The sequence below is a fragment of the Chiloscyllium plagiosum genome, chromosome 31 (genome assembly GCF_004010195.1).
Source record: "Chiloscyllium plagiosum isolate BGI_BamShark_2017 chromosome 31, ASM401019v2, whole genome shotgun sequence".
NCBI lineage: Eukaryota > Metazoa > Chordata > Chondrichthyes > Orectolobiformes > Hemiscylliidae > Chiloscyllium > Chiloscyllium plagiosum.
In genome coordinates, this window is record NC_057740.1 from 14,997,960 (window position 1) to 15,015,264 (window position 17,305).

The window sequence follows — 17,305 nt, forward strand, 5'->3', positions numbered from 1 at the left end:
ATTGAGGTATACAAGATAATGAGAGGCATAGATAGAGTCGATAGCCAGAGACTATTTCCCAGGGCAGAAATGGCTAACACGAGGGGTCATAGTTTTAAGCTGGTTGGAGGAAAGTATAGAGGGGATGTCAGAGGCGGGTTCTTTACACAGAGTTGAGAGAGCATGGAATGCGTTGCCAGCAGCAGTTGTGGAAGCAAGGTCATTGGGGACATTTAAAAGACTGCTGGGCATGCATATGGTCACAGAAATTTGAGGGTGCATACATGAGGATCGATGGTTGGCACAACATCGTGGGCTGAAGGGCCTGTTCTGTGCTGTACTGTTCTACTTTCCATGTTCTACTCAATCTCTCCTCTTAATTCCAGAATTAATAATAAAACAAAAACAAAAGCAGAAAGCTGCAGATAGGAAGGACATTTAAACATCTTTAGAGTTTGGGAAGGAACCATTTTAATTTTATAAATGTTGATTAATTGTAATCAGACCCAGAGATTCTGAATTCTTGTAGTTGTAATTTACTTGATGCCTGCTCCCCACATGCTACTGTGCACAAACAGCTGCTGACACCTCACTCATGAAAGGACACTGGGATGGTTTATTTCAGGATGGTCAGTAGCTATGGAACACAAAAACCAAACCACAGCTAAAGGCTGGAGAAAACAGCAGAAAAAAGAAAAGTGAGTTAGTTAAAATATTTACATTAAATGTTTTACCTTGAAAGATATTGACCTGAAGATAGCACACCTTCTTTCTGTTTGTCATTACAGTTCACCATGCTTTGGATGAGTGTTGTGTCAGGCCGAATGAACACAGCAGTGGATATAGCTCTTGCTATCAGCTCCACTGCATCCCTCACATAATTTCCCAGAACAGGTTTGTTCACTTCACCGTAGGCAAGCAGACCTAGAGGTAGGCCTGTGGTTTGCAGGTCCTCAACGTTCAGAGGATGACCAATAACCCAGTGAAACTCAGGGGAGGTCAAACCCAGGCCAGCTGCAGTTTCAAAGACGAATCCAGAGCATTTGGCATTACTGCTAAACATCAAAACTGAAGTGGACGAGTCCTTTAAGTCATTCAATTTCTCATGTAAAAAGCGAATGATGCCCGCATCATCCATGTCTGTTAAGTTGAGTAAAGCCCGCAGTTCAAAGTTTGAGTTGTTGCTCAGGTAACTGAGGAATCTGGAGATATCCCAGCTGTGGCACAAGATCACACTGACATCATACCAGGAGTTGGTTTTAAGGACACTGATGAGCAAATCCATTAAGGAGGTGACTGAGCTTTCCATGCTCATCTGCAGATGTAAAGGATTCTGCAAAATAAATTAGTTCTCGAGTTAGGAACTGGAATTTGAAGATACGGATATCTAAAACATTAAGGATAAAATAAGGCATTTGAGCTCATAATGCTAGGAATAAAACCAGATTGGCATTTAATTTCAGCTCCAAACACACCCACATCTGTATCCAGCTCACTCAGCAAATTCACCAGTCTATCATCCCATCCACCCAGTGCCCTCCAAGTACTCAGCTTCGACCATTCCACACCTACAATTTTCTAAATCTCAGATTTTGCTATCCTGCATCTGAATTCTACAGAGGTAGCTGGAGAACTGCTCTATGCAGAATGAGTGTGCTGTAATAGTTTTATAGATGGAAGTTCCCAGTGCTTAGATTAGGACTTCCATGTGTTAGACATTTAAAAAAAAACTATCTAATCAATCTGTGCAATTTATTTTTTGAGCAATATTATAAATTTACTTTTTCACTCTTCACTGGTTCTATTGCTCTGACTGATTTTGAAATGTACTCAGTTCATTTAAACACAGTGAGCATCGGATCTGGTGATTTAAATGCACGTTTATTTGATTAATTCATAGGATATAGATGTCATTGGCTGGGCAAACATTTATTACCCATTCCTAATTGTCCTTGTGAAGGTGGTAATGAGCAGCCTCCTTGAACTGCAGCCATTCATTTGATGTAGGTCACTCAACAATGCTGTTAGGGAAGGAGGACAGGATTTTAAATCAGCAACACTGAAGGAATGGTGATATGTTTCCAAATCAGGATGCTGAGTGTCTGTAAATGGATCTTGCAGATATGGTGTTCCCAGGTATCTGCTGCCCTTGTTATTCTCGAAGTTAAATGTCATGGGCTTGGAAGATGTGACCTAAAGAGCCTCAGTGAATGTCTGTGGTGCATCTTGACAATGGTACACACTGCTGCTACTAAGCATCAGTGGTGGAATGGGTGAATGTTTGTCGATTTGGTGCCAATCAAATGGACTGCTTTGGTCTGGATAGTGTGTAGTTTCTTGAGTTTTGTTGGAGTTGCACCCATCCAGGTAAGTGAAGAGTACTTCATGCCTTGTGTCTGACTTATGCCTTGTAGGTGATAGACAGGCTTTGGGGAGTCAGGAAGTGAGTTACTCATTGCAAGATTTCAAGCACCTGACTGACTTTTGTAGCCACAATATTCATGATTAGTTCAATTCAGTTTCTAGTCAATGATAATCCTAGGATGTAGATTGTGAGGGATGCAGTGATGGTAATGTCATTGAATGTCAAAGGGTGATTGTGAGATTCTCTCTTGTTGCTTGGCACTATGTGGTGTAAATGGTATTTGCCACTTGTCAGCTCAAACCTGGATATTATCTTGGTTTTGTACATTTGAATATAGATTGCTTAAGTATTTCAGGAGTTGGAAGTGGTGTAGGACATGATGGTTCCACAATTGAACATTCCCACTTCTGACCTTGTGGTGGAGTAAAGGTCATTGGTAGAGCAGCTGAAGATGATTGGGCTTAAGACACTACCCTGAAGAACTCCTGCAGAGACGTCATGGAGCTGAGATGACTGACCTCCAACAATCATGACCATCTTCCTATGTGCCAGATTTGAATCCAACCAGGGCTGCTCTCTCCTGACTGTATTTCACTGTGCCGTACCTCTGCTGGCTCTGTCTTGCCAGGGTCAGGTCATATCCAGGGATTAGTGAGTTTGGAGAACTCGTCGGAGGCTCACTGATGATGTTACCTAGTATGGTGACGAGACGTCTGAAAACAAACCTTCCAGCTCAGTAAGCAAACTTACATCCATATCCAGGGATAGTGATGGTGTTGTTGGTGTCTTTGTCTATAAGATATGATTCCATGAGTCTGACTATGTCAGGCTGTTGCTTGACTAACTCTTCAAATTTTGGCACTAGCCTCCAGATGTAGATAAGGCGGAATTCATAAGGTTGATGAAACTATGTGTGCCATTGTTGATTCTCATGCTTTAGTCAACATAAGGTGGTCTATCAGATTTTATTCCTTTTTTGAGACTTTTTAAATATTTGATACAAATCAATGGCTTGTTATGCCATTTCAGAGGGCAATTAAAAATCAACCACATTGTCTGGAGTCACATGTAGGCCAGACAAGGTAAGGATGGCAGATTTCCTAATTAAAGGGTATTAGTAAATCAAATAGGTTTTTACATCAGTCAATAATATTCATCATTAATATTAATTCCTGATGTATCATATTCTACCTTCTGCCATGGTGGGATTTGAACTCTGATCTCCAGGACATTACCTGGGCCTATTGGATTATTAATCCAGTGACACTGCCACCAAACTATTATTTTGTCCAAAGTTACCCAGCTCAAGAAAAACATTCACTGAACCAACTAGCTCCCATCGAGTCTGGCAGCAGCCTCCACCAAAACTAACTTCATTGATAACTATCCTGCCAATAATCAATGCTTCATGTGGGCATTTAGAAGCCTCAAGATTAACTTCCATGAAACTAAAGGAGTTGATGCCCTAGGGAGGTTGAGACAGAACTGGGAGGAATGAAAATATCAACATCAGAAATCAAAGAATGAATTGACATCTTGATTTTGTCTGCATATTGAAGCATTTAAAATTTTGGGGGAGAGAAATTAATGATTTGCAATTCGTTTCTCCCCTCCCTGTCATGTTCAAGATGGCGGCATGGTAAGTAGTCTCATTGGCGATATCCTTTTCTTTGTGTACTTTTTTGGTAACCTTTTTTTTTTCTTTCTTCACCTTCAAGGCCAGAGCGGTGTTGGTGGGGGTCGTGGCTGCAGCATCAGCAGTATGGATCAGGGCTCCTGGTGTTGGTGCCCGGAGCCTGGACTCTTGGCAGCAGCAGTATCTGGAGCGAGGACACCTGGCAGTGGTAGGCCCGGAATCTGGGCTATTGATGGTGGCAATGCCTGGTGCAGGGGTTTCTGGCAGTGGTAGGCCCGCAGCCTGGAACTTTGGTGGTAGCAGTACCCGGAGCAGGGACACCTGGCAATGATACGTCCGAAGCCTGGACCTCTGGTGGTAGCAGTACCTGGAGCAGGGACTACTGGCAGTAGTAGGCCTGGAGCCTGGATTCTGACGATGTCTGATGGCAGCAGAGCCTGGGGCATCGACATCATCATTGCTGTTCCCAGAGCAGACTCCTTTAGAACTAGAACATCTTCCAGCGAACTCACAGAAGCCCTGGAGCTGTGGCTTGAGACCCAATTTAAACAGAAGATAAATTCTTATTGAAGTAATTTCTTTTTATTCTATTTGTAGCCCAAATGGCACCAGACTGTGATGATAAACTCTTCACTATATCTTCAAGATATATGTGACAATAAACTCATTCATTCATTCATTCTGTGCTTCAAAAATAACCCAGAAACCAGAATTCACTATTAGAAAGATATTAGTTTAGTCTTCTGTACTCAACATAAATGTATTCCTTCCTTGTTGTGTAGTACAATTGCTTTACAATGAAATATAGTGCTGGCTCTGAAACAGTTTTTAAATAAGAATCTTATCAAAGCATTCATTGTGGTCAATGCTGAGGACGTGGTTTATAGATTGTTTTGAAGCTTGATGACAGAAATTGAAATATTTCACACAAGTTAGAGCAGTAAACCTGACAGAAGTGTGTGCTGCTATCTTTCATATTGCACTGGCATTGGAAAAGCTATAGCTCAGTACCATGGAGCCAATGGACTGATGCCCAGTTTCTTCCTTCCTTTACTGAATATACTAAAGAAAGAGAGAAGGAGAAGGACAAATGTCTCCTCCTGGGTGAACTGAAGAGACTAAAGACAGAGATGTTGTTTAATTGCTGCATGCCCAACAGGTAGCATGCATTGAACATAAAGTAGTAAGGTACAAATTAAGAAAATCAGCAAAGGAGAGAAATAGCAATCAATTTATTTTTGGTGGAATGTTGAGGGAGGAATGTTATCCAGGAGATCTACTCTTCTCTACCTCCTGCCAAGGGATCTGTAAGACATCTAAAGAATGCAGCATGGAGTCTGAGTTTAAGTTGGTATAGCACAAAGACCAGAAGGCAGGAAAGAAGCTTTCAATTCCAAGTTGTTTCCCAACATCCTCCTTCCATTGTTCCAGCTTCTACAGCAAAGACAAAGGCCAGATTTTACTGACAGAAGCTGATAACTCAAATTAGAAATTTCCAGACTCTGCAGAGCTGCCTTGGTTTAAATGGCCTCTTCGAACCAATCTTCCCTTGGGGAGGTGGAGCAGAGTGAAGTTGGGCTTGGATTCTGGATCAGTGGTGCTGGAAGAGCACAGCAATTCAGGCAGCATCCGAGGACAGGCAAAATCGACGTTTCGGGCAAAAGCCCTTCATCAGGAATAAAGGCAGAGAGCCTGAAGCGTGGAGAGATAAGCTAGAGGAGGGTGGGAGTGGGGATAGAGTAACATAGAGTACAATAGGTCAAGTTGGGCTTGTCCACCCTTGGGCAAATTGTAGATGGTCATGTGATAAGGGAATGAGGTATGATGGCGGATAATGAGAGACATATCCCCCATCACTCCTTGTTCCCTAATTCCACTTTCATATCTACTCACCTTGTATCTACCATTTACAGACCTCAGGGACCATGTAGAGATGAAAAATAAACAAACTCCTAACAATCTAATAGAACTCTCATCCATACATATTTAATAATGAAAATAAAATGACACAAAAATAGGTGGGAAGACAAGTGGTGAGATTAATGTGTCTACAGAGAGGTATAAGCAGGTTAAGTAGGTCAGAAAAAAACTTGGCCGATGGAATATAATGTGGACAAATGTGAGACAGAAAGCTGAATATTATTTCAATGGCAAAAAACTGCAGAAAGCCGCACCACAGAAATTTGGAGGCCCTCATACATGCATCACAAAATGCTAGCATTCTAGTTCAGCACTAATTGGGAAGGCAAATGAATGTTAGCCTTTATTTCAAAGGGAATAGAATACAACAATATTGAATGATGGAGCAGACTTGATGGGAAAAATGGTTGACATCTCCTCCTACTTCTTATGGTTCTCCTACTTTTTATGGTCTTATCATTATTTTAACTCCCAAAGAATAAAACAAATTTGAAGTTCTGAAGTCTCGTGTTCAATTTCCAATAACAAAAACAATTCTGTTCAGTTGCCACGACACAAATAATTTGTAATGGTCTCTATCAAGTGCCAATCAAAATGTGCACACAGAACACCCACTAGTATAAATGAGCTTTAAAATTAAGCCAAACTTTCTAATGACTCAACAGTATTTTGGAAATACCAACATAGAACTCATTTGAAAATCTATTACAGTCACAGATGGGAATTCTTCTAATAAACTACACTAATTAGCCTGTCAATCACAGCAATCCACAGAGCTTTTTTACTCTCAGTGACAGATTTCATATTTAAAGAGCACAGGAATTAAAAACACTTCAGATTATGTTGCTTAAACACTCTTCAAGAGCACTGGAGTCAGAGGCATAAAGATGGACAGCATGGAAACAGATCCTTTAGTCCAAAATGACCATGCCATCCAGATATCCTAAATAAATCTGGTGCCATCTGTCAGCATTTGCCCCACATCCCTCTAAACCTCTTCCAATTCATATACCCATCCAGATGCCTTTTAAATGTTGTAATTGTACCAGCCTCCACCACTTCCTCTGACAACTCATTCCATACACGCACCACCCTCTGCATGAAAATGTTGACCCTCAGGTTCCTTTTAAATCTTTCCCCTCTCATGTTAAACCTATGTCATCTAGTTTTGGACTCCCCTACCCCGGGGAAAAGACCTTATCTATTTACCCTATCCACTCCTCATGATTTTCTAAACTTCTATAAAGTCACCCCTCAGCCTCTGATGCTCCAGGGAAAATACACACAGTCTATCAGCCTCTCCCTACAGCTCAAATCCTTCAACCCTGGCAACATCCTTGTGAATCTTTTCTGAACCCTTTCAAGTTTCACAACATCCTTCTGACAGGAGGGAGACCAGGATTGCACACAATATTCCAAAAGCAGCCTAACAGAAATCCTGTACAGTCGCAGGGTGACCTCCCAACACCTATACTCAATGCACTGACCAATAAAGACAAACATACCAAACGCTTTCTTCACTATCTTGTCTACCTGAAGCTCCACTTTCAAGGAGCTATGAACCTGCACTCCAAGGTCTCTTTGTTCAGCAACACTCCTCAGGACATTACCATTAAGTGTATACCAATTTGTGACTCTCATACTGCAGGTTAACTTCCTTGGAACAATTGTATTTATAACAGATATATGTAATAACTACACAGGACAATAAATAAATAAATCAATAAATCCTTTCCCCTCACTGACAATAATGTTTGCAACAAAGCAAGGCTTCCTCATCTGGATCCTATCTATAGTCCACAGAGTCTTTGTCACTCTGTGAAAATCTGGCCTTTTGACTTTTTCTCTGTGTATGTCATGGTATTTGTGTCCTTTACCAAATCCCTTTCCTTAGCAACTTGCTGAGATTTGAACCAGATGGTCTACAACTTTGCGGTTAAGTTTTGTTTGTCTCTAAGATGGGTTCTGATCACTTATCTGTGCCATCACTATGGCCTCCAGAATAACATCCATAGCTCAGCTGAAACTTTCATCTGCTCAAACTTTCATTCATGCCTTGATTATCTTTATTCCAACAGTCTCCTGGTTTCACTCTGTATATAGAGAAAATGAGGTCTGCAGATGCTGGAGATCAGAGATGGAAATGTGTTGCTGGAGAAGCGCAGCAGGTCAGGCAGCATCTAGGGAACAGGAGAATCGACGTTTCGGGCATTAGTCCTGAAGAAGGGCTAATGCCCGAAACGTCGATTCTCCTGTTCCCTAGATGCTGCCTGACCTGCTGCGCTTCTCCAGCAACACATTTCCATCACTCTGTATATAGTCTATCTTAACATTCCTTCACCATCTCTGTCAAACTGAATTTTTAAATGAATGGTTTTTATTTTTGAATGATTTTTATTGTTGTATGTACTTTACAGTGAGGAAAACATTAAGATACAGTGACATGTTTTTCCACTGTCACTGTGATTCACTGCCATTTTGAATAGTTTTAAGTACAAGAAAAATAAAGAAGGATTTAGCCTAAAGAGAATCCATCAGTCCTGAACCAGCTCATCATCAATGATGCCTGGTATCGCTGTCTACACTGGATATAGCCAAAATTGAGGTCTCCACTCTTCAAGCACCATCTTTGCCTCTGAGCCGATTTTCCTTCACCACCCTCTCTCTGCCACCTGTGCCAGACCCACCTACATCAGAGTCACATCTCTCACCAGGGCGTCCACCTCATCGATGTTGCTGTGATGCCCTCCCACCAATATTTCATCGCTGCCAATCGATGAATTTGGCAATCCTCAGGGCCATTTTCTGCCACTGGGCATACCTCGCCAATGTTGTCTCCGCCAATCTAACAACTACCGATTCCAATGCTAGGTCCTGCACTTGCCCCGGAAAAGTAAGTAGGGGCTCATTCCTGTCCACGCTGGGCTCATTCACCGCCATGAGAAAGCATTCACATTTGTGCTCACTCACCGCCACCAATGCTGCTTGAGCTCAGGAGAAGGGATAAGTAAAGGAGAAGAAAAAGAACAAAAAGAGAGAAAAAAAAGAAAAACAGTTGGAGCTGATGAGATCTACTCCGCTGCCATTTTTATCAGTATTCCCTGATTCCAGGTATTCCCTCACCTGCTGCACATTGACTACAGCAAAAGAAGAAAACATCTCACCACCACCACCCTTTCAAGTGCATTTAGGAATGGGCCTTTTCCACAGTCCTGTTACAATCCCCGTAGAGATCAATAATTTTAAAAGATATCTGAATTACCAGTGACTAACTTCACGGAATTGCACAGCAAGACTTTTCCTATAACATGCAAACTAAAAGCAACGTCAACTATATATTATTTAATGGCAATGGGTATTCTAAATTATATTTAAATTTTAACAAAATAATAACCCCACAGGGTTACACTTCACTGCCTCTCTCTGCAGAATTACAGTTTCACAGGAACTAATCAAACACCATTCTCAGCTTCCAACTGGTTTGCTTTGCACAATTTAGTGCAGATGTAACATCAAACCATCAAAAACTTAAATAATTCAGTTTCCAGAAAACACCTGAACAAAATGCCAGCAGTTAAGGTCTATCAATTTGCTTTTCTGGACATACAAGGACAAATTTTCCAAATTGCTGAGATTGCCATAGGATACATCTTTTTAACCAGAAACAACCTTCCCTCAGCATTTTGTCTAGCAGTCCACAGGAAGGGCTTACTTCGCTGCCTGCTGGCCATATAAACTGTAGTCCACTGTCTCTCTGACAGAGACCTCTTGCTTTTTTACCCTGCCTGAAATCTCAGAGACTAAAGCTTTGCCTGCAGTGAGCCCAGCTGCTCGTGCATTTGTTTCAAGGTGTGAATATTGTGTCACAGGCCCTCTTGACTTGAATCGGCAACTTGACAATCAAGTCACCAAATTTAAAACTATAATGTTAAAAATTTTAACATTTAAGACATGAGTCTCTTCATTAATCCATTTTACTTTGAATTAAACAGACAGTTGAGGTCATGTTGTGGCTATACAGGGCATTGGTTCGGCCACTGTTGGAATATTGTGTTCAGTTCTGGTCTCCTTCCGATCGGAAAGGTGTTGTGAAACTTGAAGGGGTTCAGAAAAGATTTACAAGGATGTTGCCAGGGTTGGAGGATTTGAGCTATACGGGGAGGTTGAGTAGGCTAGGGCTGTTTTCCCTGGAGCGGGGAGGGTGATCTTGTAGGCTGAGGGTGATCTTGTAGAGGTTTATAAAATTATGAGGGGCATGGATAAGATAAATAGACAAAGTCTTTCCCCTAGGGTTAGGAAGTCCAGAACTAGAGGGCATAGGTTTAGGGTGAGAGGGAAAAGATATAAAACAGACATAAGGGGCAACTTTTTCACTCAAAGGGTGGTACGTGTATGCAATGAGTCGCCAGAGGAAGTGGTGGAGGCTGGTACAATTGCAACATTTAAAAGGCATCTGGATGGTGTATGAATAGGAAGGGGTTTTCCCTGGAGCGGGGAGGGTGATCTTGTAGGCTGAGGGTGATCTTGTAGAGGTTTATAAAATCATGAGGGGCATGGATAAGATAAATAGACAAAGTCTTTCCCCTGGGGTTAGGAAGTCCAGAACTAGAGGGCATAGGTTTAGGGTGAGAGGGAAAAGATATAAAACAAACATAAGGGGCAACTTTTTCACTCAAAGGGTGGTACGTGTATGCAATGAGTCGCCAGAGGAAGTGGTGGAGGCTGGTACAATTGCAACATTTAAAAGGCATCTGGATGGTGTATGAATAGGAAGGGTTTGGAGGGATATGGGCCAGATGCTGGCAGTTGGGATAGATTGGGTTGGGATATCTGGTCAGTATGGATGGGTTGGACAGAAGGGTCTGTTTCTGTGTTGTACATCTCTATGACTCTATGACTCTAATTAGTTTTAAAAATCTGAAATCTCTATGACCTTGGCTGAAAACTGAATTTGACTGAAACAAAAAAAAGTGTGCATCTAAGAGAGAACTGGGATCAGCATTTCTGTCAAAGATCTGTAACAAAAGTTGTAAACAATTTCAAGGCTGACACTTGGCACAGCTATACCAGTGGGACATCAGTCAGAGCTGATTAAATGCCTAGTAGCTTGTTTGAGGCTGAGTGAGGAGTATGACAGGACTGCACAAAGATCAGTTGAGATGTGGGATAGGAGAAAAATGAAATAATCTTCTGAAGGAGTAAGCCTCAAAGTATCTGTGTCCTGTACATGGTTAGTTCTGGGATAGATTTTTCTGGTATTTTGTGGTGAGTTATTTTTGAGTATGGACAAAAATTTTGCATATTTCGTATGATTTGAAATGTGCTTTTTTTTGTCCTGCGTTCAAGTAAACAGAGTGGGACTCAACAGAAAACTCTTGTTCCAAATACTGAAATATTTAAGTTGCTATCATATGATTCTCCTTCCCTTTTCTGAATACTGTTTACACCCTTACCTGATCCAGACTCAATCTCCGTATCCAGGATTTTATCCTCACCTGAAATATCCAGGCACCTCACCTCAGGGAAAAAATATCAGTTGTGGAAGAGTTGTACACTGGATTGACCAGCATCATGCTGGGAGTTAAATTATGAAGGCCAGAAAAGGTAGATTTATACACTGTTGTGTGTAGGTATTTTCCTAAACAACCTGTTTAAAAATGTAATTGCTCACTTTTCGGTACTGTGAGATTGATTGGCCATCATTATTTTCATGTGATTAAATGCTACGCCTAATTTTATGCAATAAATTTAATGAGCACGTCATGTTTGAACTCAAAAGAAAGTTCAGGATGAAATGTTATTTTTGTGGAAGTAATGCTGGATTTGTCAAATCAACCAATAACTTGTGGCTCTTTGCAATTCAAAGGATACCCCTTTCTGGCTGATCCTCATCTTATGTGTCCATTCATATGTCTCCCTTTTTAAATGCATGTTCTGGGCTATTATAGCATACCAAATTTTTTGTCTGTTAATAATGAAAACACCACAGCAATGTGCACACCAAGGCAAAAAGAAAATCACTTACCACACTATGGAACAGGCTCTATTTCAATTCTAGCTCAACTGTTCTGTTGGATGGCACAACACTTAAATATAAAACTCTTACTTGCAGGCTGCAGAACTAAATCTTGACAAACTCTTGAAGTTCAATTTAATCCTGTAATTGGAGATCTCTAGCCACCACAGTATGTCAAAATTCAGTACAGGCGATCAATAACCCTACTCCTTTCACAAAGGTCTTAGACATAGCTGTCAATCAGACATACTACCTTGGCTGGGCCAGTTCCAATATATGTGCCTCAGGGACTGGGCAATCATGGTATAAAATAGGAATATGATCCAAACTGAAACAAAAAGACATAACTAACTTACAAATGGGAGATGGATAACTAAGCATTAACAAATACAAGGCAGGATTTGTCCCTAGTTAGCCTACCTGTATTTCCGGATACCAAACATCTTTGTACCCAGCCTACATTAATGAATGATACTCCCTTGTGTGCTAATTCGCTTCACCCACAATAATTTATTTGTGTTTTTAACTGTAGTTTATAGGGGCTACCATATTCCTCCCACTTTCCTCAATTCTGCCCTGATCCTATCCTCTTTTTATAGAAGCAAAATGACTTGTCTTGACTTCAATCCAGCAGTCTTCACTCACAAGAGATCACCTTTACTATTTTCCCTATCTCCAGCATTACAATCTTCAGCACTTCAAAAGAACTATTTCCTATACAATAGTACCTGGAACAATAACACCCAATTATCCCTCCCTTTCCAATGACACTTCCTTATGCAAGTACAGGAGCTGCCATTATCCATCACTCTCTCTCACTGTCAATTCCCCAAATACTGCTTCCAGACCACAGGTGCTTTTGTTGTAATCACAAATACAGTGCTCTACAGGGAAATGCAGAAAACATAAATAGTTTTCTGAAATAAAACGCAGCTGTTTTAAAAATCATGAAAGTTTTTGATGGTAGACCATGAAAGTGTTGTATAAGGGTGAAAGGGTGAAGAGCTCATTCAGTATCACCCAATATGATAATATGATATGGACATAGGTGGGGAAACAACTATAATCTCAAAGGAGTAAAACTTTAAGTCGAGATCTCCATAGTTCTTTCAATAACAGTGTCCATCATATAAATGTCACTTATATTTAGTTACGGTCATGCAATAAACTACATCTTGTTTAAGCCAAGAGTGTCCTCTCTTTAGCTAGCAGTTGATTTTTCTCTACCATATTAAATGAAGTCAAGACCGTAGATTACCAACAGGAAAGTGGATGGTGGCAGCAAATCATCAGAATAGCTCTTATATCATGATGATCTGTGGTGAGGATTCATCTGAACAAGGTGGCTGCTGATGCAGATTCCATTCTACTGTAACATATGAAATTCTGGTAACTGCAGAGGTCTGAAGATTCATCAGAGACAGTTTTAAGAAATCCACGTGAAGAAACAGAGCTGAAAGAGCCAAATATTGTAGAAGAGAACCTCAAGGCAAGTTTCTAAAGAGTTGGATAAGTTCTTGGTGACCAAGGGGTGAGAAACTATTAAATGTAGGCAGGAATGTAAATTTGAGATTACAATCAGCTATGAACTTAATGAATGACAGAGGAGGTTGGACAGTCCATTATTCCCTATTCACTGGTATATTTGTTTGTGACGCACATGATGGTAAAAAGCATTTCAGACTTGATTGAACTTGTGCTTCAGTTAGCATGACTTAGAAACTGCATGGAGTTGCTGCGCTAGTTAAACCCAAGGGGTTACAGATTTCAGGGTTAGTCCTGAATAAAGGTGCAGCTGGAAAGTGTACAGACATCAGAGGTTTTGAGAACAAAATTGAAGTCCTTAGTGGACAATACAAATCTTTAAAAGTAGCAAAGTTTACATGCTGCACAAGCTAGACATCAGCAAAGTACTCACAGGCATTAGTAAGCAACAATTCCATACTATGCAGGTATCATGAAGCAGGAGGAAGGAAAATCAAGGGCTACAGAAACAATTTCTGATTTAACTCGTAAAGCCACAAAGAACAGATTCACTACGTAAAACCATTGAGGAATCAGGAATCATTTATTAAAGACATGATTAGTGGGATTCATCTAGAGAAGCTGCAAAAAAGGAATATTATTAACAAAGAATAGGGCTCCACTTAGCCACAATGGTGCATGAAAACAGTCCAGTATAGCAATACATAGTAACAGCATAGATATACTTCAGAAATAAAAGCATTTGAAGTAAAGAAAATGAATAGTCACATTAGGAAGACATAGCTGCAGAAATAATATTGCCAGAAAGATTTAGTTTCAAAGATTGGCTAAATATAACACAGAACTGGACATCTTGGAGAAAACAATTCCTAATATATAGAATGGCTTTAAAACTAGATACTAAACCAGACGCTGAACAAGTTAATACACTTCTGTATTTGACTGGGACTATAGCTGATGATGTTATAGTGTGCCAAGTAATACAAGGAGCTAACAGATTTTTTTAAAGAATGTTGTTAAACTTGAGAGGGTGCAGAGAAGAATAACAAGAATATTGCCAGCATTGGAGGGTTTGAGTTATAGGGAGAGGCTGAATAGGCTGAGGCTTTTTCCCCTGCAGCATTGAAGGCAGAGAGGTGACCTTGTAGAGGTTTATAAAATCATGAAGGGCATGGATAGGGTGAATAGCCATGGTCTTTTTCCTAGAGTGGGTGAGTCCAAAACGAGATGGCATAGGTTTAAAGTGAGAGGGGAAGGATATAAAAAGGACCTCAGGGGCAACATTTTCATGCAGAGGGTGATGCATGTATGGAATGAGTTGCCAGAGAAAATGGTGGAGGCTGATACAATTACAACCTTCAAAAGGCTTTTGGTTGGGTATATGAATAGCAAAGTTTTAGAGGGGTATGGAACAAGTGCTGGTAAATGGGACTAGATCAGATTGGGATGTCTGGTTAGCGTGGATGAGTTGGGCCAAACTGTGTGTTTCCATGCTGCATGCTTCTATAATTATGATCAAGTTCTGCAAGTCTTTGAGAATTAATTTAATCTTAGAACAAATAAAATTCTTGAAGAGAAATGTTTAACAAAGGAGTTCAGCATCTGGGGAATCCACTGATATTTTCACTTATGACCTCTAAGCAGTAGAGAAATGTGACTTTGAAACTTGAAAGTCAAAATTCAACTGTTATTGGAATTGCTGATGAGTTGTTGTTAGATTAGTCACAGTCCAAATAAAATTTGACTCAGGACAAAACCATTTTGATTATGGGTGAAGCAGAAGTCTAGAAGCAATGTAGACCGAATCTTAAAGGAGAGGATCATAGTCATCATAAGAGATCAGCAGAAACCATTCAGTTGTTAAGGCACAAAATATCTAAAGACACACATAAGAAGATAGTTCAGAGAGTAGGACAGACATAGATACGAACAGTTAGTTTCAGTGCCACAGAGCAAGGACACCACACAGATACAAACAGTGCCCAGTTATTTTAAAAGTCTGCTTTACATACCATCACTTTTAAAAAACATGGTTATGTAGGACACAATCTCAAGGCAATAAGAAGTAAATACCTACTCATTAAAATTCCATTAGTTTGAGCTATAATAGGAGGAAAGTCTACAGTGTTCCCATGGAAGATAGATGGTCCTGACCTAGCATTTTAGAAAGAAGACATTTATGTCACTGGGCCTCTCACCAATTTCAAATGTGATAAGAGACAAGTGCCACATTATTATCAAACAGTGTAGCATGGCTGAAGGATCACTATCTACAGCTGACAGCCAAGCAATTACATGATCTAGGTGGTGTGACTTTTAGGATTAAAGATAAAGCTATACAGAATTTTCATTCTTGAGCATGAATGTATGTTTTGACTTGAATCTTTTTTAACTAGTGGAAAAGTGGCAAATTAATTAAAATTAAGACACTATTGTTCAAGGAACAGCCAATAATGGAGCAATAGGTCAAAGAATTTTCTTGCCTCTGAATAACCAGTCAAAGACAACCAGTGAAAGGTTTTATAGGGTTTCCTAGATGAATAGTGGAGCAGACGACAAAATCCACTGTGATACTTAATTTTAGCTTAAGAAATTTGTTTCGGACTGTCAGAAAGGCGGAAACCCATGACTATACAAGGTTGGCAGAAATGTTGTCCACAGCTATCAACACCGATCAGCAGAGTTTGTGAGGAAACGCAGATGATATGACAGCAATTGAGCAGCATACCCCACTTGTAACTCAGTGATGAATCCTCAACAAATGGAATTCAGACTGCTATACAGCTTGGTGAACATACGGTAATGACAGATTCAAGCTTGATATCAGATGTTGAGAAAACACAAATTCATGCGGAGTGTTTTATTCCTGTATTTTGACAGGAAGAACCATCAGTAATAAAGTCAAAGATTATGCCAACAATAAGCAATCCCCAGTCGTACAATTGAGGAAGTAAACAAGCTGGTTTGATCAATAATGCAATCACTGTGGGCAAAAACAGGGTGTTTAATCTATTGAACCAGTTGAGGTAAATAGTCTACACACTTTTTTACAAAGTTACTGGCAAATTGAGAATAAAAATTTGCTCACGCAGATTAGATAGTGCATGCAAGTCCATGAACCCAACACTGAAATGGCATGATCAATGTACACAGAGTAATGTTACATTAAGAATGAAAACTGCCTGGTTTGGAGATCCAGGATATCATAAAAAGGGAAGAACTTGCCTGGCCAAGAGACCCAAGACAGAGAGAAAAAAGAAATCACTGGTTTTACCAAGATAGCTATCCTCCATGACCAAAATGTTTGAGTTTAAAAGTTATCTAAATATTATAATGGAACAATTGCCTGTTCTATCAGACATCCTCAGTGAAGGAAATCCAAGAGATAAAATGTTCTCCACTTCAAAGGAAGTCACAGACTTCACACTGTTCAGAACAATGTAAAAGTGAACAGCTTAAAAATTCAACCGAGAGACCTATCAATGTTCCAAGTTCAAACGGAAAACATTCTGGCTGAACAGTGAGACCTCCAAGTTGCCAAATTTATGAAATCTGAGACATGGGAGCTGATGAAGTCATGATAAATGTAATTATATACACTGATGTATAAGATCAGTAATGAGAAAAAGCTTGTAGGGAGATGTTTTATAAGTGTGTAAGATTGTCAAAGAGTTAATGCTGAGGGGGGCATGAAGCATTGCCAAATATAAGGTAAAAACAATGACTGCAGATGCTGGAAACCAGATTTTGGATTAGTAGTGCTGGAAGAGCACAGCAGTTCGGGCAGCATCCGAGGAGCAGCAAAATTGATGTTTCGGGCAAAAACCCTTCATCAGGAATAAAGGCAGAGAGCCTGAAGCGTGGAGAGATAAGCTAGAGGAGGGTGGGGGTGGGGAGAAAGTCG

General features: G+C 40.3%; 1 protein-coding gene across 1 annotated transcript in view; it reads right to left on the bottom strand.

Annotated features, from left to right (window-relative positions):
* The window catches only part of grin3bb (glutamate receptor, ionotropic, N-methyl-D-aspartate 3Bb), a 79,224-nt gene that overhangs the window by 51,866 nt on the left and 10,053 nt on the right, over window positions 1-17,305 (bottom strand). Inside the window, exon 2 of the mRNA XM_043720722.1 lies at window positions 714-1,312. Within this exon, the coding sequence (XP_043576657.1) occupies window positions 714-1,312 (599 nt within the window). The remainder of the gene's footprint in view (window positions 1-713; window positions 1,313-17,305) is intronic.